The sequence below is a fragment of the Anas platyrhynchos genome, chromosome 3, assembly GCF_047663525.1.
Source record: "Anas platyrhynchos isolate ZD024472 breed Pekin duck chromosome 3, IASCAAS_PekinDuck_T2T, whole genome shotgun sequence".
Lineage (NCBI taxonomy): Eukaryota > Metazoa > Chordata > Aves > Anseriformes > Anatidae > Anas > Anas platyrhynchos.
Window position 1 is genome coordinate 73,002,324 of NC_092589.1, and position 24,401 is coordinate 73,026,724.

General features: G+C 36.0%; 1 protein-coding gene across 2 annotated transcripts in view; it reads right to left on the reverse strand.

Moving 5' to 3' along the window:
* Positions 1 to 24,401, reverse strand: part of FIG4 (FIG4 phosphoinositide 5-phosphatase) — a 65,559-nt gene that overhangs the window by 16,703 nt on the left and 24,455 nt on the right. For both annotated transcript variants that reach the window (XM_027454722.3, XM_072036111.1), the window contains exons 14-21: positions 23,049 to 23,197; positions 20,988 to 21,154; positions 13,833 to 13,971; positions 11,129 to 11,187; positions 10,685 to 10,832; positions 9,740 to 9,823; positions 6,831 to 7,026; positions 3,514 to 3,596 (exon numbers count right to left, since the gene is read on the reverse strand). In XM_027454722.3, the coding sequence (XP_027310523.1) occupies positions 3,514 to 3,596; positions 6,831 to 7,026; positions 9,740 to 9,823; positions 10,685 to 10,832; positions 11,129 to 11,187; positions 13,833 to 13,971; positions 20,988 to 21,154; positions 23,049 to 23,197 (1,025 nt within the window). The remainder of the gene's footprint in view (positions 1 to 3,513; positions 3,597 to 6,830; positions 7,027 to 9,739; positions 9,824 to 10,684; positions 10,833 to 11,128; positions 11,188 to 13,832; positions 13,972 to 20,987; positions 21,155 to 23,048; positions 23,198 to 24,401) is intronic.

Sequence of the window (24,401 nt, forward strand, 5' to 3'; positions counted from 1 at the left end):
TCAATTTCTAGATAGGAGAATTAGCAGAGGAAATAAAGATCTTCTTAAATATCTTCTAGTGCAGGAGCCTGCTACTGAACCAAAGTGAAAAAAATGTTTGTTTGAAAACAAATAAGGGCAAACTAAAGGTGTATTTTCATGAATTGCTTCAAATTATCCAATATTCTGAAACATAGAGGCCCAAATTAATACAAATTACCAGACTTCAATAAGATATGACGCATAGCTGATCTGCAGTATAAACCTTCAATTTGTTTCTATTTTGATGAGAATTAACACAAATTATATCATGAAAATGCACTGAACAGATTCGAATTATTTTTCATTTGCATCTATACTTTATATGTATCAGTTAACATAAAGTAACTTATCCTGAGGTACTTTATATCTATGAGTCCTCAGAGAGTAATAACCTGATGATGCTAAAAAAGACAAAAATATGCAACATGTCCAACAATGTCAAGTAGAGCCAGGATCTTCTATCTCCATTTCCATTATTATAATTATAGAAGAAGATCTGAAGCAAGAACTATAATCATACTGTGAAATAAATTGCAGCTATTCTCAAATGATGTACATTATAATAAAGGATGCACGTAAAATCTATACTTTCCGCATAAATCAGCGCATCAGGCCATAAATAGCCCTATGTCATGTTAGATAAAAGAGGTAAGAGTCTGTAACTGTTGTATTTTTAAAATCTGAGTTCCTTGAGGGAAATTAAATGAATGCAAGCTTTTTTTGGTCTTGAACAGGATATGAATGGGGAGCTTCAAACCCCCCATGAAGTTTACAGTCTTTTCTAACAATATGAATGTTTTTCCAGCCTGAAAAATTCTAAAATGTTCATCTGCACAAAGTAGCTTGCAGTAGACAACAAACAGCACTGGCAGCACTGGGTTTATGTGCAAGGTTTCGGTAGCAGGGGGCTGCAGGGGTGGCCTCTGTTAGCAGAGCCCAGCAGCTGCCCCAGGTCAGGTCAGAGGCAGCTCCAGCCAGCTCCAAAAGGGACCTGCTGCTGGCCAGAGCTGAGCCAGGGAGAGATGCTGGTTGGGCCTCTGGGAGGGATGTTTGAAGAAAGAGGTAAAAAACCTGCTGTACAACAGCAGCTGGGAGAGCAAGGAGTTAGAAGCAGCCCTGCAAATGCCCAGGTGATACTTGGCAAATTGGCACCCATCTTCCAGTGATTAAGGAACTGAAGTTAGAGATATCAAGTTAAAAACTTCATCAGAGGTAATAAGAAACATCCTCCTCAACCTCTTTCAAGTGAACCATCTTCAAATTACACCGTATTTAAAAAATAGCTAGAAATGGGAATTCCAAAGCACAAAAGAGTGCAAGAGAACTAGCTACCCCTAAACAAAAGTTAACAGAAAAATAGTTTTTAAATAAAAAGAAAATTACTGTTTTTTCCTTAAAATGTTTAAGAGGATAATTAACAGCAGGTATTAATGAACTAAAACATAACATATCATCAAACCAGAAAAGATCAAAGTGAATTAGAACATCCATCACAAATTAAAGATGATTCAAATACTAGATAGTCACTGCTATTACACATTAGAAAACAAATGCACACAAGCTCATTTCAATTTGCATGCCTCTCAAGTGTTCACTTCAGTATACACACGATGTTTTTCTGAGATGACGTGTAGTTTTCTTGAACCCTTTTCAAACCCCATTAATTCTACAGTCAAGCAGGTGTTTGAAACACGGGTTTGTTAAGCTAATATAATTGATTTGCACTCCTGGTGTCTTGCATAAGCAATTGCTCTCTTGGCAACAGCATTCCAAGCCTTCAGGAAGTTAGAGGGTCTTCAATTTGCCTTCAAATTTCTCCAACTGACCTCTGGTACTGAATTCCCATTATTCTGACTAGTTTTCAAAGAGAAAGACTGCCACTCGGGAAATGATGTCCTTAACCAGGGAGTTGTATAAGTAACTTCTCAGTTCGATTCTAGTTTCATTTCATCTGCAACTGAAACTATTCTAGTGAAACTATTCTGTGATATTGAGGAATGAATGTGAGAATAGCTTAAATACACATTTTTTAAACAATGGCATCACACAACTAGTGCCCTATATGGGGTTGTGATGATTCAGAAACAAGTGTTCCTGATACAATAGGAGTCTTTCCCTTTTGTTGGAGCAGCATATTATTAATTTGCTCATTGCTCTGTGGGAGTTGGCAGTTCATGACTCCTGCAGGAGTGGTAACAACTGTCTTATACAGGACAAAAGTCCAAGTTACCCTTGAAATAAAAGCAGAAGTTTTTGTAGCTGCTACAATTTAGATGGAGCTGGGAGGTGACACCTTGATGTTTGCACACCAGCTCTTACCTCCAGCCGCTCACAGTAAGCCAGCAGCTCCTGAGAAGCAACTGCACATGCTGTGCAGCGTGCTGCCTCACATTGTAGCAGTTTACAACAAAGTGCAGGAACTGAGTGGGAACTTGCTGGACCACCTGAAGAGCTGTATTCTGTCTTGCAATATGCTGTACCTTACTCTCATTTCCTGCACGTATGGTTCGGGTTCATGAGACCAATTATTACAAACAAGTGGCAGCATGATGCAGTTCAAAACGAAGTATGTAAGAGCACGTTATTACACACACTACATCTCATGCTGTGCATATGTATTTATAAACACAAGCACATGTAATCCCACACACCACATATATTTGTGTGCTGTTATTTCATGCAACTTTGGTAATGCCAACAGCTAAAGTCTCTTCTGTCCTCTACTGAAATTTACAGTAGAAATACCTGTCACCTGAATATCCATGCCCCTAGAGCGTGCTGCTACCCGCTTCCTCCTACTATTTTCTCAACTTTACTGTCCAGAGCCTATACCAGATTTAGTAATGGCCTCAAAGTCTCCCTATAAAATACAGTATTTTGTACTTCAAGCTTAATAGTCAAGATGTTTCAATACAAAAATTTTGCTATTAGTCAGGAAAACATTTTTCTTTAAGCATCAAAAGTCACACAACTATTTACATTCAGGTAAAATGTAACAGTTAACACACACCTCTATGAATAAGTCAAGTTTTTTAAACAAAAAAAACCTTCCGTTCATTTGTATGCATGTTTATAGAAAAGGCTATTTCAGTTATGATCAATCTGCATTAGTGTAATACAGTATTTGGAAAAAAAAAAAAAAAGCAGGAAAAAATCACAGACTACATAGTTTAGAACCATGAAACCACTCCTAATATGGAATTTGCTTATTAATTTCTAGGAAGGTATTAAGTGATGGTCATTTCTATCAAAGTATATTTCATTTGATTTAAGTTCCAAATTTTGCATGTGGAGATACATGCATTATTTCCACAGAATTTAGAGTTAACACAGACATCTGAAAATGGTTTGATTTTAAAAAGTAGAACAGTGTTTGGATACATCCAAACATGCCTAAAATTTATAATTTAAATAAGCTTCAAAGAAGCCCTTTTGACAAGCTTTATTTAACTAACTTATCTTTCAATGATTACAGCTGGAAACTTATATCACCTTGTGTATATTGTGAGATCATCTTCTGAAGGAACATCTGAAAGATTAACTCCATACACATCTTTGGTGGACTGAACTACATTCTGGAACATAATAAGAACAAAGATTCAGACCAAGGATACTGTAACAACATCCAAACACAAAATTGCTTTCAAAGAGTTATTTCTAAATCTGAGAATAGTTTTATAAGTTCTGGCAAAACCAAACAAGTTTCTCATATACATAGTAACATTAGGAAGTTTTCTTTAAATAAAAATCATTTAGTAAAAAAATTCTTCAAGACATTTGTTTATCAAGAAAGTATATACATCAGATAACAATCAGGAAAATAATTTATATTTATAGGGCATATAAAGTTGTACGTATTAAATTCTGTTCTGTGTTGAGATTTAACAAAGAAAAAAACATGTTAGTTCAGAACTTGCTTTCACATTTCCTTCTGTCAATTCTGAAATAATTACAACCTTCAGTAAAATAGAAAACTATTTTTATTTTATAAGTTACACAATCACGTCAGTCAGCTATAATAAGGAGCCAATGCACATACAGTACTTAGTATGTCAGTGTTAAACTAAGGGGTTACTGATAAGGCACATGCAATTGCAAGAGTGTCAACTATAAAAATAGGTAGCTTTCTTTTAGTTCAAAAAGATCTGAAGTGAAAGAAGCTCTTCAGAAAGGTATGTCCTGATCAGAAGAATAAAAGATTTTTATTATTAACTTCTGGGAAATATGAATAGGAAGGAACTAGCTGGTTCCACATCCCTCCACCCCCGGCTATACAATTCTCTGCTTTACAATTGCTGATGTAAAAAAATACCAAAATTCAAATTCCTGACCAAACATCCAATTGTTCTGCAATAACTATATATACTCAAAAATGCACCTAAAAATATAAGCTTACAGATATAAACTCCTTCACACACAGCAGTGCCACATGCTGCTGCTTTTCTCCCAAACTTCTCATATTTTTGAACACTATTAAACAAAATCCATTTTCCACAAATGAGAAAACAGTAAAGTGCACACTGACACTGGCTAGAGTGTTAGCATATTGTCAATTTAACTAACAGAGACACATAACAGTGTATTTGTAAGCTTATGCTTTTAAGTGCAGTCTTCATTAAAGTTTCTTCTTCTAATTTAAGCTTAACTGAAAAGTATATCTGGAATATTTTTATGATTTACCAGTTCTAGAAAATAGACACTTATTTAATCAATTAGATAGGCTATCATTTTTCACTGTTGTTTTGCTTCTTGTTAGGTTATTATGTTCAGCCATCAAGCTTTGAAACCCTGCATTTATAGGTCTTCTTTTAAAACTTTTTAACTACAAGTGTTGAAACAACAAATAATTGCCACTGCCAGAAGAGTAATTTCAAAACTTTTCTTAAAAAGCCTGTATTTGATGTTCTGCTTAGCCTAGTAATGGAAAAACAACTCTTCCCAAGCTAAATGAAGATTAGCTGGTGAATATATTAAAATCTAATGGGTAACAGTCTTTAAGATTACTAATTTATGTTTGACTTCTGAACAAAAAGCTTCCATAAACATTAGGCCTTAAAAAATAATGCATCTAATACAGGCTTTGTACTCTTGAAGAGAATAAACAAATTTACAATAGCAGGCACAGACATTAATGATAAGCCAAGTTAATTGCTAACACAGCCTATCTGAATAGGTAATCCTGATGAAAATTAGCAATTCAAATTATGACTAAAATTTGATGCATGAAAAGGTGCAATAAAATGGAAAATATTTCTTCATGTGCATTAACAAAAATCAGAATATTTCACCCAATTGTAAGCTATTAATATTCAATACTAACTTAAATCATATTTTGTGTTTACATGCACTTTAAACATCTTTAATATCTAAAAAAAAATGTATCTTAGGTCTCAGTGTTGAAGCGTACTTAATACACTGATGGAAAATTTGTAGTGAAATATATTGTGTAAGTGTTCAATGGTAAGAATCATAAAGAAAATAGGATTGGATTTCTGATAAAAAACAAAAACTCTAAAAATAACCTGAATTGCTGGAAAAGTATTTAACAGTTAATCCAAATTCTCCAAAATTAATATCACACAACTTCATAGTTATTTTATTGCAAAAAACTTTGCTGAAGTTTGGAAGAAAGTGTTATAAAGGAGGGTGAAAATCTACTGTAGGGTAAAGACAGATTGGAATGAAAATTTGAATTGTAGCAGAAAAACAAGCAGGTTTATTCTCTGTTGCCTGTCAGGTACTACATCTTATACTGATGAAGGTCATGAATACTGAAGTTTCTACAAAAGCAATAACATACACAAGTAGAATGATAACCATTTAAATTAGCTGTGACTTGGAAGAAATACACGTGTTTTTAAGACATTTTCTGTGGTACCCAAAATAGGTATTTATTAGAAAGAATTTGGAGAAATGTTACATGAATTTGTAAAATTGGTATTTGCATAACACTTCATACAAATTAGTGTAAATTAGCACCAAAGGGATTCCAACAGAATTTGAGTTATGCTAGCAAAAAAAAAAAAAAAAAAAGGCATTAAAGGATTAATAGCCCGTAGCAGAGAATACATGTTCTTTTTATATGACTCTGCATGCACAATTGCACCTATTATCCTGCCCCTGTCTTCAACCTTGGAGTTAATGGTCAGCATAGGACCAATGTGACAAAATGATAACAGTCATTTTTAGAATTAGTTTTGTTCTATTGTTTTTAACAATTCAGAGAACTTCATTAGGAAACAATTTAAAACTCCACAGATAAATCAGGGTGAAATTTAGTCAGATTGAACGTTAATTTACAGTAATATCCACATGAGCAAGTACCATCATTCAAAAGGAGGCGATTTCTAAATGAAATAGGTGGTCTGAGGTCTCAGGACCTCAGATCTGTACCAAAATGTGAGCTAAAGCATAGTAAGGGATGATGATCAAAAGTGCACTACTGCTTTGAACTACCACACTAACATAGATATATTTTAGACAGTATTATGGACTACACCTGACCTGAGTCCTTTGCAAATGCCATAGGTTTTAAACATTATTTTCCATTCTTTATGTATGTTATTTTCCACTTTAAGCTGTGTGAAATGTGCAGTGTAATTGAAGACTCTTATATGAAACTGAGAATAGCAAAGTTTTATAGCCAGCGTGGCTAATACTGGAGACGTTTTTCTTTTAATTTCTCTGTGTTTTACTTCTGATTGTTCTGTAATATTTACTGTTTATAAAAACTTTTTTTTTTTTTTTTAACAGAAATGTGAACTTGAAGTTCATGGTTAGCTGTTTTGCCCACCATAATAATTTCTTACCTCTGTGATTTTTGTGTTATCTCCTGTATCAGTCACTTTTACTGGAGTAGATCGCTGAGAAACAGCTCCTTCATCTTCTTTGTCTGTCCCAGAATCATCTTCAGAACTACTCGACACTGCCTCCTCACTTGGGGGTGGCGGAGCACTAGCAGCAGTTTTGCGCTGCAGCACAGTTTCTTCCCGATTACTTTTGTTCCTATGAAAGGCAGTGTGTATTTATGAAATCAGAAAGCTATTAATAGCAAGGACTTAAAACTCCTAATTTTGATTACTACCTTACAGGAGGAAAAGAGAAGTTCCATCTGCTGGAGCAACTTGCTGCTCACATTTTGAATCCCATGATTGATTTGATTTTCACCAATCTCTTGTTATTCCAGAACATCTAAAGAGATCTCACTGGATTAAGCCAGCAATTCTCTGTCTCTCTTTTTAAATGTTTCCCCCATATTGTCATATTAATATATATATATACACACACACACAAGAATTCATTGACACATAAGATGTTTGATTTTATTCTGGGAAAAAGTTTCACTTGCTGATGAATATTATCCACTTCATTAACTTTCTTATTCTCAGGCCCCAAATCTTCTGGGAGAAGGCCAACATCTAATTGTCCTAGGGGACCACAACACTAACAGATGAAAACAGATTATCAAATCCTCCAGAAATGTCATAATAAATCAGAAGATGCTGAAAAAAATGCAAGGCAAAGAGACTACAACTAGTGGCCCTATAAAACAAAAAACAAAACTCCACGTATTCTGGAGAAACTTATTATGAAGAAGTTATCTAGACATCAGTAAATGATTATTTTCCTTTTTCTACAGAGCTGGCCATGAGCCAAGTACCAGCATCTACCAAAACGCCTCCAGTACTGTGGAGGAATCAGACGTGGGCATTGTATTGTAAAAGTATGGCTTAAGAAGAAACAAATATAATTCTGGTACCATGACCTGATAAGGACACTGAGGCACATATGCCACATGTCAGGAAAAACAAACACACAACTCCACTGATAAATGTTACGAATTTACTGAGTATTACCATACTACAAATAGTCAGTATTACCATACTACAAATAAGGCTGTTTGTGACCTAAGAAAAGTGATGATACCATCATGTTATTATATTTTTTTTAATTGTGAAATAGCTTCTGTAGGAAAAAAAAATATTTCTTAAATGAATCACTTTTTTTTTTGCACTCATATCCATTAGACCATTACTCCTCTTGAAACAGGTGTCTCAGAAAGGTATCTGACAATGAACAGATTGAAAAAATTAGTGAGAAAAGAGAAGCTTGGATGTGACAAAACAAACAATTCAATATTATAACACCCAGCTACAAACTCTTCTACTGAGAATGACAGATTGCTGTGTCAGCAATTTCACAGCATTTCCCTAAATGGAAAAGTTGGGGAATATGAAATTGTAGTAATAGAAAGAGCAGGGATATAGAACTACATCCAAAATGTCCAACCTTGAAAACACTGAGGAAATCATCTCACTGGCATGATTCTGTTCTCAAAAGATCTTGCTGCCTGCCTGGACTATGCTGGAGAAGTTTATACCCTCAAAAGGGCATTACAGGACAGATTGCTAGTCTTTTTTTCTGGAAGCTGCTTGAAAGACCTGTAGACTATAAAGTTGCTACGAAATAATAGGAATAACTCACTGTTGCATGCATTGTTGCATTTAGAAATAAAATCTCTTTCCCATCTAAAGGGCTAAATATCTCTAAGGTAAGGTGGAAGGCTGAAGCCACATTTTAGGTCAGGACGTTAGCCAATGCATGGAAAGCCTTATGAGAAATACCCAGGGATCATGGCTCTGATCCAGCTATCTATCTTGAAACAATCCCTCAAAGTCAGAGTGGAGAGCCTGAAGCAAAGAACTTGAGAAAGATATAAAATGGTTAAGTATTTCATAGTATAGCTGGACAGAAGTTAGTCCAAAATATACTAAAGGAGAAGCATAAAGTTTTTTTTCAAAAGCATACAAACAGGCACAGTTCTAAGAAGAGTTAAATTGTATAACTATCAAACAGTCTTTCTGCTTATTCCCAGGGAACATTACCTGTATGAAATCAGGTTCTGCTAGTGATAAGCATAGACTGCTCAACATTTATGGACAGTGAGTCTCTCACCGTCAAGGCATAACAGATGTTATTTATGAGACAGTCAAATTTTATAGCTTGTAACAGAACGCAAAGTTTTCAGAAGAACTTACAACACTGTGACGGCACAGGTTTAGTCACTACTGATAAAACGTTTCCTTAATATGAGGTATCTAAGAGAGAATGAAGTGGTTCTGGAAGAGTTCCACAGCTCTTACGTGATTTGGCAGATCAAACGCAATGATGGAATAAATGAAGTAACGATGCAAGAGCAGAATGCAAAAGCAGCTACATGAAACATTCATTTGTCCCAGTAACTATTGTATAACTGTTTTATATAATTTTATATAAATATTTTCCTGTAACATTTTTATTTTTTTGATCAAAAACTATGCTGAAATAGTCAGTTACTGCTGTTTCAGGATATGTTCTACTTATACAAAATTTACGTGTAAGGCAACGATATATGGCCCATCTACAATAGCGAATACAAAGTTGGTACCAGTACCAAGAGATGATCAAATTTTAACAAGTTCTGTATCTTCATTCTAGAAAAAATTACCTTATGAGTTTCACTTAAATAGAAAAGATTAAACAATCTGAATAAAGAATTCCCAGCATCAAATACAAATCATGAATTAGATGTGATTTTCAAAGCATACACTTCTACAGTATACCATCAACGATTATTTATTTCTCAGAGAATATACTACGCAAACACACAGTGTTTATATATTTGCATTGCAATTTCACTATTATTGAACCAGAACAAAATTTTCTGTTTCTAACTTACCCCAGCACTGATTTTCCAGTTTCATCAGGTTTACGAACAGTAAATGGGCTTGGATCAATCCCCATATTCTTAGGCATAAAATCCCTGGCAAAAGAGAAAAGAAAACCTCACCATAAGCAAAATTGAACACACACACACACACAAAAAAAATGGATCTGGAAGAACTACTTCTAACATTTACCTTTGAATTAAAAAAAAATAATATATATATATATATATATATGCATGAAAAGAACTTTGTCATTACAAGTTAAGGGTCATGTGCATATAAAACCCCTACTACATATTTAAAAAGTTTTCCATAGCTTCATTTGGTCTCATGAAACAGCTACAAACATTACCACTTGCCAAGAAGGCTAGAGCAATGGCATACTCCTGTACTGATGAAGCCCTGTGACTCACATACATTGTTTTCAAAATGCTGCCAACACTGAAATTGGGTCAAAAAGCTACATGAAGCATAATCTGCCTGGAAATCATTAGCTAAAGTGTGATTAAGATTATGCTTAGAATATCCATCTGGTTGCTGCCAACAAAAAAATTACCAAGCCAGCTCTGAGAACCTGGTGAACTAAAAAAAGTAATAATAAAATTGTAAAATGCAAGCAGAACAATTAAAAAACAATTGCTTTGATGGTAGCCTCCATGATCTAATGAGTCCACAGAGAAAACCCATTTCTCAGCCTACAAATGCCCTTATATTACATACTCCATAGTGGAAAATAATTGTAAATTTAAGTGCTATCGTAACAGAATTTTTCAGCACTAATTTTCCATTTTAGTATTATGGTTTAGTTTCTAAGAATTGGCTAAATTTGAAGATTCAGAAAAAATCTACCCTGTTACCTAGCTTTAAGCAAATTAATCAAATGCATCATTCATTCACTTTGAATGAATTCAAATTTTCAGTTCACGATTGATACTCCCAAAACATCCCAAATATACCGTGTAGAATTGGTCATTGCCAAGCAGAAGGTCTCATCAAAACTGCTCAACTCATATGGCCGGAAAAACTCATTATGGATATCAATTTCCTCTTCATACTTGTGGAATTTCTTCACTGTCAGCTTGCGTCTGTTTTCAGCACATGTCACTGGGTGAAAAAAAAAAAATCTTTTACTAACAGTTACTGACTCTACAAAAATCTAGGTAAACAGTAGCCCATTTATGTATCCACCCTAGCAGGCATTTTTCTAGAGTCTTATTCCCTCTAAGACAAGAAAATATGAAGGAAATGCAAAGCACATCTTTCATAAGTACACGTTATCAACCACCATAATTTGATTTCCCTTCATGATGACAATTCCTAATAAGATATCCTCCACACTATCCCAGAGAAATAAGACACTGTAGTGTCTACAGTAGGAAAAGAGCAAATACAGTTCATACCTTCATCAAAAGGAAGAGGTAAATGCTTCAGCACATCAGTGGTCCACCAGTAAGTATAGCTGTACAGGAAATACAGTCAGAATTGATACAGATCTCATCTTGCATCCAATCTAAGGATTTGCACTTAACAGTTATCTAACCATACAGTCTCATTGGTAAACATTTTCTTATAATCAAGTGGAAGAAAGTAAAGAATTATCCTTGAATAGATGCTCTCAACAGGCCCCTACTGTACAACAGGTATGGGGAGCAGAGTGGTTTTGTTCCACTGAACAAAGTACATCTGCCCTACCTATGGGACTAAAAATTAAGCTCCTATGACATATTGAAAGTATATAAAGAAATCAATGAAGAATACAAGCCATGGAGTAAGCATACTTCACATGTATATTTCTTGTTCTTATTTAAAAAAAAAGTAATTAAAAAAAAGATTCCAACCCTCACCCCACCACCATTTGTTATTTAGATCACAAGATTTAGGAAAACAGTATGAAGAAATGAAGGTAAATGAAAATAAATAAATAAAACCAGAAGATTTTCAAAGCAACTGACTTGTACAAATAGAAATAGATTTTAATGTGACAGCTGTCTCAAGTCTAAGAATGATTTGTTGGCATAACTAATAGCAAAAAAACATGGCCTGCTGGAAGCTTATTCAGTATTTCTGAAAAGAACAAAACAAAACAAAACAAACAAACAAACAAAAAAAAAAAACAAAGGAAACAGCACGTCTAAAATAAAGCATGTTTTATCTTTTATATTTACATATTTTGATTTTCTCTTCTCAAACATACTTCAAAATTTTCTCTGAATTACTCTGACAATTTCTATTATTTCATTACTTTGAAGGAAAACATATTTACATATCTTCATTGATTTTATTTCAAATACATGTGTATTCATGATGCTAAGGGCTGTATTATCACAGTATTACACAGCGGTTATCTCCTACTGATGTCAATGTAGCTATGTGGAGCACAAGCAATGGGTGTATTCCCATACCCAGGGAGAGGTTTGTCAGTGGGACTTCACAAATGGTGTAAAACAGGTAGGGCAATGTATTTCAGTTCCAACAACTGTGAATGTCCTAAACAGAAAAGACTGAGTTACATCTGTCAGTCCCACCTCTTCATCTCTTGATAAAGTATTATATCAGGCCATGATAGCAAGACAGTTTTTTCAGTGCCTTCAGAATCTGTGTAGACATATCCAAGTCTTGTTGCTTGCACAAATGACAAGTAAAAAATTTAAGTAAAATTTTTTACTTAAAAATTTACTTAATTTAAGTAAAAAAGACAAAAGAAAATCTTCTTTTCCATCTTCACTGTCCTTTCATGTGAGTCACAAATTATACAAAAGTAATAATGAAAGTCATTATGAAATCTCTTTTTTTTTTTTTTTTTCCTGATGCAGAGACAAATACAATATAGGAAAAGCAGAAATAGTCATAAGAGGTTTCAATGACAGGAAACATCTTCATTCTCTTTCTATATCCTTGTTTTCATTGTTTCCTTTGCTCCTCTACCCAAGGAATCTAACAGAGAGGCAGGAAGAAGTTATCTGAAGACCTTGCAAAATACTTCAGTAGAAACAAGCAAAAATCACTCACAAGAGGTTTTTTTTGCTATCTGCTTATTACATGGAGATGTCATTTTGTTCAGCTGAATTCATTTTGACGTACAATAATGTCTGGAACCAGTAAGCAACAAAATGAATTTTGCATGTTTCACGTCTGAACTAGCACTCAGTTACATGGCTGATAGGAGCTAGCCTCAACAAAAGCCTCAGGAGACAGGAGAAAAAGACTAAAACTTAAGAACTGTCCTATCATGATGGGTTAATGGAACAAGCAGCCAACAGGGACCATATGCACAGTTTAAACGCTTGGACTCATCCCCAGACAAAAATCTAAATGCAGATATTTGCATCCACCATTAGTGGTACAGAGCTTTATAACTTGTAGAACAAACAGAAATGCAAAACAAAATCCATAAAACGTATGTAGCAAAAAGCCTAGTGCTGTCCTTATTATTAAAATGAAAACATATTCTTAGACATAGCATTTACAATCTTTAATGAAATTATTCCACATTCCAAAGCAATCAGTCTAAAAATGACTCTACAGTTTTTAAACTTCAACTCTATTATTTCTGTATATTACTATGCAATTACGATGGGATGCAATTGAAGGAAAACAAATCTTCAAAATAGGCCAGACATGGCTGAAAGGAAGGTAAAAAATGATGGGCCTCCTGGTAAGCACAGCAGCAGACTAAGTGCACTAGACAAAAATATACATGAAGTTTATGTGCATAAAAATACCCAACACAACACCAACTTAATACATTCAACCATCAAAACCACACCTGTATGCAGCTTACTAGGGCATTGCTAACTGTATTTCAGCAAGACAGTGAAGCACTTCACACTGCAGGACTATTTCATGCAAAATGAACCTTCTTTTTTTCAGTACAGCAGGAAAATAACTTATTAAAGCAAACCCTTCAAAACACCAACGTCCAACACTTCTGGTAATCTCTTGAAGGTTTTTTTTGTTTGTTTAAGTGTTTGTAAAAGTGTAAAAAAACAGTAGTTAATTAAGAAAATGAGTTTTCAACAGGTTGACCACATTATTTGGTTAGCAGCATGCATTTTTAAAATTTATTAGAGCAACACTAAACAAAAAACCAGAACATCAAAATACCTTCGCCTGGTCTGGGATAGACCGAGGGTGTTCTTGTGATGCAAATAGAAATCAGTAGGTAGTTCCCAGAGATGAGGCTTCCCTTCCGTAGGCTTGAATACTCCCAGAAACAGATTGATGGAGTCTTGCCTGTCTGCATCTGTGAGATAAGAGACACACTTACTGGCACTGCAGAGCCCAAGTTCCTTCAGGCAGCTGCTTATTTGTTAGATTTTCTCCTCACAGACCCCGCACGCATGTCCTAAGACTCCCGCAGGGACCTCTGGGCTTCAAACAACACAACAAAACTTCATTTAGACTTGACTTTCTGCCACGCTGCAGTGCACGTGGGGCTGGTTTCAGTGCTGCCTCTTTCCTTGGCTTCTCTACCAATGTTGAGGCAGAAGCTCTGCCTGCAGCCTTGGCAGAGGTAAGATCTCATCCTGCAGCTTGGTCTCCCACCTCTGCATGTATGTGCACGCACAAAACACGTGCATGCATTTTGACTTGGTCTACAGAGCAGATACCAAATACACTGAAGTCAGATACCAAACATTCAATAACAGAAGAGTAATTCCTGAAATTACGCAACAACCAATACAATGCACACATTTCCCTCAGCAGACAAAAATTAAGAATTTGTTGTTGTTTTTAGTTTGTTTGTTTTTTACTACAGAACAGTCAGTAAAATGATTAAACTTTATAAACACCTTTTAAAAATGTGGACTTTTTTTTCCATCACCATGTCCTAAGCTTCATTACATTAATAAGGCAAATACAAAATCCAGCAGTTACAGGCCACTGTAGATGAAGCATGACAAAAAATGTTGTTCATCTACATCTTTGAAATCTCCCTCACTACCCAGCTGCAGATAGGATGAGTTAAAACAGATCTGAGGAAATACAGGAGTCAGGTGAGGGCTTGGGGATGGTGAACAGTGAGGGCGACAAATTTGCAAGCAGATGTAGAGAAGCAGAAGACGCTTACATGGAAAAGATCTTTAGGTATGGGGGAATATGGGGAAATTGAGCTCTACTTAAGCCCTGAGAAATTAGCATGTGGAAAGCTCTCGTCTCCACTTCTGTTGGCACTTCAGTAATCATCAGACACGGAATAGTTCAGACTAGAGAGGCACTCTGACAGCATTACTTCTTCAGCTCTCTCCGTGTTTCAGAAAGAGTATTATGAGATGAGCGTCCCTTTAGCAACACACTGCAGCAAAAAGACAAACTGTGAATTCTCAGTGTACCAAAAAGCAGGTAAAATAACCAACAGAATCCACAAACCAATGGTGTGATACCAAAATCTCAGCCCACATCTCTTCCCCCATGCAACGCGTAGTGTTTTTACAGGGAATTCAGACACACGAATAGCTGACAAATGAAGCGCTATATAGAAATCTGGTGGCAAGATTATAGGGTAGTATGAAACTTTACAGTAAAGTGCACATGTTGGGGTCAATATTTGGATATGGTATCTTCTGTATTAAGCAGCCACATGGTGAAGCAGGGCAGGGCACCAGGAAAAGTGAAAGAAAGGGGAAATGTTGATGTTTTTCCACATCCCCTCCCTACTTAGAGAGCCCTTCACCTGGAATCTTATCTTTTCTTTTCTTTTTTCTTTTCTTTTCTCTCCAGTACTCCTTCCAGATACTTTTATTGTCCCTTCAGAGCACTGCACAAAAATATACTTATTTTACCTTCTTTTTTGCTGCTCACCTTATTTATTTTCTTAAGAGGATCAGCTTACTAATTCTTACACAGTAATACTCAAAAGCATACATAGGTCCTTAGGGCTTTCAGAACATATTACTTCTGCAAGACAGTGTCACAGTTTAACAAAGTGTATTGGGTTTACATGGCAAGAGATGCTGCAGGGGTGAGAGGAGACCAGGGGCAGCCCCATGTCAGTGCAGAGCCAGCTTCAGATGGCTCAAAAAGGGACCTGCTGCTGGCCAAAGCCAAGCCAGTGAGCAATGCTGGGTGGGCCTCTGGGAGAGCAGATTGAAGAAAGGGAAAAAACCCTGCTGTGTGACAGCAGCTGGGAGAGTGAGGAGTGAGAAGCAGCCCTGCAGACCCCCAGGTCAGTGCAGCAGGAGGGCAGGAGATGCTCCAGGCAGGCAGCAGCAGTTCCCCTGCGGCCTGTGGAGAGGCCCCTGGTGGAGCAGGCTGTCCCCCTGCAGCCCATGGGTCCCACATGGCGCAGATCTCCACGCTGCAGCCTGTGGAGGAGCCCTCAGCAGAGCAGGGGAAAAGAGTGACCATGAAGGAGAGTCGGAGATTAAGTATTAGGGACTGACCACAGTCCCCATTCCCCAGACTGCTTATGGGAGAGCATAGAAGAAAGTGGATTATGGGTGGAAGGTGTTTTTAGTTTGCTTTTACTTCTCATTGCTCTCTATTGTTACAAATTGGCAATAAATTAATTTAATCTTCCCTACACTGAGTCTGTTTTGCCTGTGACAGTAATTGGTGAACAATCTCCTTGTCCTTATCTCAACCCATGAGCTTTTTCATAGTATTTTTCTCCCCTTGTTCTGTTGAGGAGAGGGAGTGAGAGAGCTGTGTGGTGTTTGGCTATCTACCAGTGTTAAGTCAGCACAGGAAGACACAAGCAGAGAATGAGGAAGGCCAGGACCTATGCAAGAAGGCTATGCAAAACTCAGTAAAAACATCTTTTTTAAAGAAAAACTTGTTAAGGACACTGAGTAATAAACAGAAAGGAAAAGTCACAAGCAATAACATACATTCTTTCTTCCTGCTAAATTATTTATTTAGTGGTTTAAAGAAAGTGCTTAACAAGATCCAACAACACAGAGAAGTTTCCACCTTGAGCATAGTAACTGGAGGAACCCCCAAGACAAAATTAATTAATTGGTTAATAGGTTAAAACTGGTGTGATATGTAAACACTGAAGGCAGAGATGTGCCTTTGTTCATTTACCATTGTTTCACCTCCCATGAACAGAAGGTATTCTGAAATTGTTAACTAAATCAGAGTGAAACAACAAAATTCAATTAACAAACTATGTCACTACTTATATGACAGATGCTAAAATTAAATGAAACAAAATGAAATTTGTTCCATGAAAAACAGCTTGAATCTAAACCCACACCAACTGAATTAACCACCTGTATAAAAAGGTCTATGGCAGCAGTTCATTAAAGCTTTTCCACTTTTCTTCTGTAGCAAAAAAATGACTCTGCTGTTAAATTTTACTCTGCAAAAGGACACAAACTCTCTTCTACATTTTGTGTTTCAGCTGTAGTGTTGTAACTATAAAGTGAGACATTTGTCAGAAAATGTCTTTCTGATTTACTTTTCAACGCCCAATTTGAATATAGGTAACATATATGCATGAGACTTGGGAAGCAGGTAGTTAATTCAAAAGGAGACAATCCTTCCCCTCTTTACAGTCTTACTTCAAGGGTTGAACAATCTTATGATATATTTTGAACAAAAATAATGAAAGCTTTTGTCTTTGACACAGTAGGCAGAGAATACAGGATATTGAGCTTTTCAGATCAATTTTCTTATCTAGGTGGAAAATCTCTTCAAAAATAAATAAGAATGTGTCAATGCACAGCGGAGCGCAGACAAAAGAGCAAACAGGTTTTCTTACTTCGTTGTTAGCACTGAATGTTATAATTATGTACAAGCAAGTAGAAAGACTGCACCGATTTTTCAAAAGATACTGCAATGTACGTGTAGACTAGCACATTTTAAGACCATTTGAGAAAACAGGAACTGAAGGGGGATGTTTAATTCAATTAGCCAAAAATAATCTACTGCTCTCAATCTGAGTTTGCAACAGCACTACATGACAAATTACTAAATCATGAGAGATTCAACACAATTGGGACTGTGACATCCCATGACTAAAAGGGTATAGTAATTAAGTTTATTTTCATACAACACTAAAAGGTGGTTTACTATGTCCAGTCCTGTCTGTGGATAAACAGATTATTCCAGATTCCAGAAGCTTATTATGCATGTTGCAACTCCAGCACTGAAGTCTGTAATGTCACCTTACTTTCTAAAGGCATAAAAGCTAAAAGAGTATTATTTGGAATACTATTCCCTAATTTTTCAATTGCAAACAAAGGAAAAATGTTAGAATTCAGATAATCAGAATGCCTGCCAGAGATGGTTTTGAAGGAACATGTAATTCTTAGCTAGATGACTTTCTTATCTCTGGTACAACTTACCTGTTTATAGCCAGGGTACTTTCAACAGATGAATTCTCAAACTACACTATACCCTCTACTTTTTTTCAAATGTTAAATTTAAAAACATGCATGCTAAGAACGTGCATGGGAAAAAAGGCCAGAATTTTTGCCTAAACCTGTAAAATTTTTTCTAGTTACCTTAAAATTCATTGTCCCATATTCTTAGAAGAAAAACTTGGTTTTCTTCTATGCTTCAGCTACTAAACTGATCGTTAGAATATATTGTAATTCTGCACTCTTCTATTATATAGGCGACATATTACAAATTTATAGATACAAAAAATCTACAGGAAAGCTAAGCTGCACAAGAACTAGGGTCAAGCTGCACTCAAAGGTATCTTTCTTAGAAGTCTAAGTCTTATCTTTCTTAGAAGTCTGTCTTATCTACCGCATCAGTATCTCTGGGCAAAACACCTTACCATTACATGTCTTACTTTTTATCATCTGTACAACTTAATTCCTGGTAATTATCTTAACAGCTTTGAGGTCAACAGAGGAAACCATCTTCTTAGAAAGTGAAAATTAATTTTATAATTACATTTTTTTACAATAAGCAAAGCAAGAGTGGCTAAGTGGCATATTTAGGAGGCACTGTTAGCAGACCATTTGTAATCTTGTTCTGAATCTGATATCTTGTATGAGGCAAGGCACTTTCCGTGATTTCTATAACTTTCTGTGCCTGTTTACTACTGGTAAATAATAAGCATTAAAAAGAAGTTTCTCACATCAGAAACATAAGGAAGTGATCTCTCTTCGTTTGTCTCAGTAACAGATTGGAGATACTACTTGAAGAGCAACAGGCAGTGCTGGACAGTGAACCTTCACATATCTCTGAAATTAATCTTAAAATTTCATATTAAACATGCAGTAATTAAAACAGAATGTTGCATTTCAACAACACCATCTTCAAACGCAAGAAATGCATAAAGCATATTTGGCTCAAATGAGATCAAATACCAAAAACATAAGGAAATTGATGAAAGTGTGCAGAAACTTTATGAAAGTCTCCGTTGTGCTATTGACTTCAGTAAAGACTAACATCTGTTTGTGTACTCAGCCGCAAGTTTACTGTTGTGCCAAGAGAGAATGCAGAATGAAAAAATTAATTCTCCTTTTTTGTAACACCTTTTTCAGAACAAATTCTTTGATTATGAAAACAGCAGTTTTGACTATACTTGCAAGTAGACCAAGTCCTCAAATGATGATCTGGAACTCTCCTAAAGCTTGTTTCCAAAAGCTTCCATCTAACCAGTTCAGTGTCTGCCATAAGTATGAACAGCTTAGGAGTTCACAAAATCACACAGTATTTAGGGTTGTAAGGGACCTCTGGAGGCCACCTGCTCCAACCCCCTGCTCCGTCAGGGACACCCAGAGCTGCTTGCCCAGGGCCATGCTCAGGAAGCTTTTGAAGATTTCCAAGGGGGAGACTCCACAACCTCCCTGGGCAACCCATGCCTGTGCTCCATGACCTGCACAGTGAAGAAGTGCTTCCTGATGTTTAGATGAAACCTCCTCTGTTCCAGTTTGTGCCTACTGCCTCTTGTCCTGTCACTAGGCACCACTGAAAAGAACCCATCTCTTGTCTCTTTACACCCTCCCTTCAGGTATTTATGCACATAGATAAGATCCCCTTGAGCCTCCTCTTCTCCATCTTGTACTTCCCAGAACAGGTGATACTGCAGACATGCTTCCCTTTGTTTATAAGAATTGATGAAACCATACCTTTACCATGGCAAATAATAAGCGACTCTAACACTGAAATGAACAAGCTCTCCATTTCTCACTAATCTGAGCAAATATGATATGCAAATTACCATTAGAAACAATACTTGAAATGCTGCGTGCTCTCATTTTGTCACATACACAAAATTGTCACTAATAAAAGCAGTAACTTCAGCCAAAGGAACCAGAGTACCCGAGTATTTTCAGCCAGAGTCCATCTCACTGTTTTAAAGTTAACATGGTTACTAAAAATCAACTAGAAAAAATTACAACACTGTTCCTTAGCAGTGAAGCTTTTGTGACCAAGAGTAATAGGACTGACACAATATTAAGAACACAGCAGCACTCAGTGTTTGCTGTCTTGACACACAGTCCTAGACTGTCCTTGATTGTTCTTTTAGATCTTTCTCATAACTTCTAAAAACACTAGGCATTTTTTAAAACTTTTTGCATAAGATATGACTCAGTGTTTTTCAAGGTGTTTTTTTTTTTTTTTTAATTTCCCTCTTCCATAGCCAAGTAGAACTGTATGAATAAGTGACACATGCCAGTAAAGGAGTAAGCTAATGTTTTACAAGTGATTTATCTTAAATAATAGTTTATCTACTTGGCGGGGCTTGTTTTTTTAATTCAATTTTATTTGCCCTTTCTACCACAGATTTAATAATTAGTAGTTTCTATTCATGCGTAACAATTATGTGCATCAGAGCTTGCTTTCCCCAGGAATCCCACAAGCTATATCCCACATGATAGTCCCCAGGAGTATTGGATGCTATACAAAATACCAAATTCCATTCTGAGAACTATTCCACTTGCAGCCTTCTACTTGTGCATAGAATTTATATTTAGCCAGTGTCCTATTATTTTTGAAGCCATTCTCTATCACTTCAACTGCTCTGTAATAGCTACCTGCTCCTCTGTTGAGCTGCAAATGTCACGGCACTGGCAGCTTCAGTGCTACCTGTGTACATTCACTAAACAGTTCTTCTATCAGTTCATTAACTTATCCAAATAAGGTTACATGATACAGCACACTTTCGAATAAGATATGCTATACAGATTCCATCAAATCATAATATCCATTTGATATCCACCAGTTTTTACCAAATTATTTGGAAATCATAGTAGAGAGGATCTCTGCCATAAGGTCATAGTACTGATTATTGAAGCATTACATGATGTTTTCTAAATAATGGCTTAAAGGAAAGGACTTAATTAGATTTACCTGAGAAAGCATTACTATAATATCTTGAGAGTGTTTGCATAATGTCTTTGGAATGCTGAGTCCATGGAGCTATCTTTCTATAGGTTTTTACTCTGTGGACAAGCTGAGAACCTCCATATTGCAGAGAAAGTGTGTCTCCATGATCTTCGTACAATTCTTCAAATAATCTGAAGGAAAAGCAAAATGTGGCATCTATTAAACTGTTGAAAAGAGCTTTTAGAAGAAAAAAGGAATAAAGTTTAAAATTCAAAATAACACTTGGAAATAAAAGAAAACAAGAACTTTAGACATCTTCACACATCCAATTGCTTTTCTATGTAACAAGCAATACCTTTTCTTCTCGGTACTTTTCCAGTTTACAAAAACAAATATTTCATTAAAACATGCTATTATCCTGTTAACTCTGAAACTTCAAGCTGTGTCTGTATTCTTCATTCAGACATAATAACTACTAAAAAGGATGAGATTAAGATTTTCACTAATTTGTAATATACCAGAATACATTCACACTACAGAATAAATGGTACCCAGTCTAAAAGATAAGACTGAATAAACACTTCTCAGAAATAGAGACTATGGCCCTGCCTGAGCAAGACAATGACAAGGAGGACATCTGGCTAGAATACACTGAAAGTGTAGTCAAAAGAAGAAAACTAATATACTTATCACCCTCAACCCTGTGGACATTTATTTTATTTCACATCAGTATAGCACCTAAGCAACAAATCACTTTCTGTAAAAATAAAACACTTGTCCAGCAAATCTTCTGCCCAAGGTCAAGTACGAAAAGATGTGCTTAACCAAACCAAACACATTTGCCTCCATATAGTTGTTCACTGCTCATGATGCCACCCATGAGAATCTCCAGTTTGTTTCTGTGGTTTTGAAGACATGTCCATCTACTCTTGATCCCCTGTGGTTAGAAGCCAACAGCCCCAATTACCAAGTCCCCAGGGACTGCACAACAACTGCAGCAGTTGCTTGTTCTCAGAGGTAAAGACGCAGCACCCAGCAGCTGGTACATGGTGTATGAAAGGTATTGCTAGCACACTGAGAAAGCCAGCTGGCCATCAGACAGAGGTCAAAAGCCACTGCTTGCCCAGTGAGCCAGCATGCTGCAAGTGAGATTGTTTCTGTACAACTTACCTGCTCCTGGCACCAGGCCAGTGCCAGACGCTAACAAAGGAGAAAGGACAGGAGCTAAAGGTACATCTCAAGTAAAGGGGAGAGGGATTGAGAAAAACATGTGACGCAGTGCTATTTTGTTTCTAGAAATATGAGTTACACATCCATGTTCTAAAACTAACAAACCAGTAGACAAAGACAGCAATGAAGCTGTAAGTTTCATGGCCATTACTACAGCTGTAAGGAATAAAGATGCATCGCCTCATAGATCCTTAGAGGAATTTCCAAAGTGCATTCACAAGTTAAGTAGTTTAGCTTCCTCCCACCTCCAGAGCATTTAATTTAAATGCTAACTTTTTTTGTTTGTTTGAGGATGCTTGAATAAGTGCCATTGATATTTGACTGGAGAGAACAACTTTGCTGAAAACTCCTTTCTTCAATAAATCAGGAAGCATAACATTTTTCAAATGAAAAGTAGGAAATAGCAAGGTAAGATACAAATCAGATACAAAGATGCTTCTATACAAGTATCAGTTTGGCATTCTGTAGAAAAGCATGTATCAATTTCAGTTTTCATTTTTGGTTTAGATTTTGCATGAAGCAAATGAATGACTACTAGAGACTTTGTTGTTGTTGTTATGGTTATTTAAGAGGGAAACTCTTTAGTCTAAGTTTAGGTACATAAAGAGAATGAAGCCAAGCAGTTAAGTTTTAAGAAACATGATTAACACACTTTTTCAGAGTAGCAAACTTTCAACCTGCCTGGATTTTCTCAAGAAGATTTCAAACATGAATGACTTTTGACTTAGATGAATAAATATGAAATCATTGCAATAGAAAAAGAAATGCACTTTTCTTGTACACAGACAATACTTTTCCAAAGTCCCTTCACAAAAGAATAAAATAAAATTGACACACTGAAGTAGTATTTCTTACCTAACAGCATCTGTATCAAATTGTAAATTAGGTTTATCAATCAGTCCCAGTGAGTAGAGCTGGTATGCCAAAGCACATTTTCCCACCATAAATTGCGCTGTGTTAGTACGGTCTAAGCAGTCCACACAATTGGTTCGGAGAACTCCAGTCTGGTAAGGCAATCCAGATAAGACAATTTTTTATTTTTTTATTTTTTTTTTTAATTAAAAAGCTACTGCACTCATGATTACTATTTTTCCTGCTATCCTAAGACTTATGACATCTGACATACTAAATTTTATGTCAGTTCAAGCCTTGAACTGAAGCCTTGTTCAAAGACTTTTTTTTTTAAATTAATCTCTAGCAATCTAAATTACTATTATAAGGCCAACTTCCAAAATATTCTTGCTTCTCTCACCACACAAACCGAATCTTTCAACTCATAAACAGTCGTAAAAATTTACCTTAAGAAGAGTGTGTTGCATCAGTGAAGGTCTGATTTTCAAATACGCTTTAACTATTGCACAAAAGCATGCCTGCTTGCTGTGGTTCTACTGTGATGGTGCTTGTATTTTAAGCTTCCCGTATCTTAAGCAACATGTATGAACGTTTTGGTCACAGTCATACACACTTTAATGCTCCTTGCACCTCCACTCCTCAATTCCGTAATGCACACAAAAGAAGTTATTATAGAATAAGAACAGCTGCTAGAAAATGTTTAATATAGTAGCATGGGGGATTCTTCTACTCAAATATATATATCTATATGGTTACATCTGTGATAGTCATCTAAATGTTTATTGTCTTAATAAAGAAGCACATTTTGAGTGTGACACGAGCTGTCTATCCCAAGACAAGACAAATCATGATTTAAATGCTTATGCAGTACTCCTGTGGTGACAACCTCAAATGATTAAATTTAGAGAAAGAAAAAAATATCATACCCCTAATACAGGTAAAACTGTAAGACTAGCATTAAAAAAAAACATGACATTGATATGCTTCTTTATTTTAGAACAGACCAAATTCTACCTGCTTTGCTGTTTATCTGCCCTTAAGGACCGTATCCTAGTGTGCTCAGTTAGTAAAGAAATGGTCACATGCTTTCCAGCTTAGGTGAACTACAAAGTAATGAATGACAAGTCAAAAGGCATTGATGTTTCTCCAGAACACATCCTGTGTTCAGAGTATATAACCGTAACATTCAAGTATTAATCCGTTACTAAATAATTTATCACCCTGCACTTTTTTGACCTCAAAGCAGTTTTTCTAGTTGTATTTTCGTTTAGTGGCAATAATTGTAACAATGTACAGAACATTCCAGCAGCAGCAAAAATGCATTTAATACTCATTTTCACGTGTGTGAATGTCAAC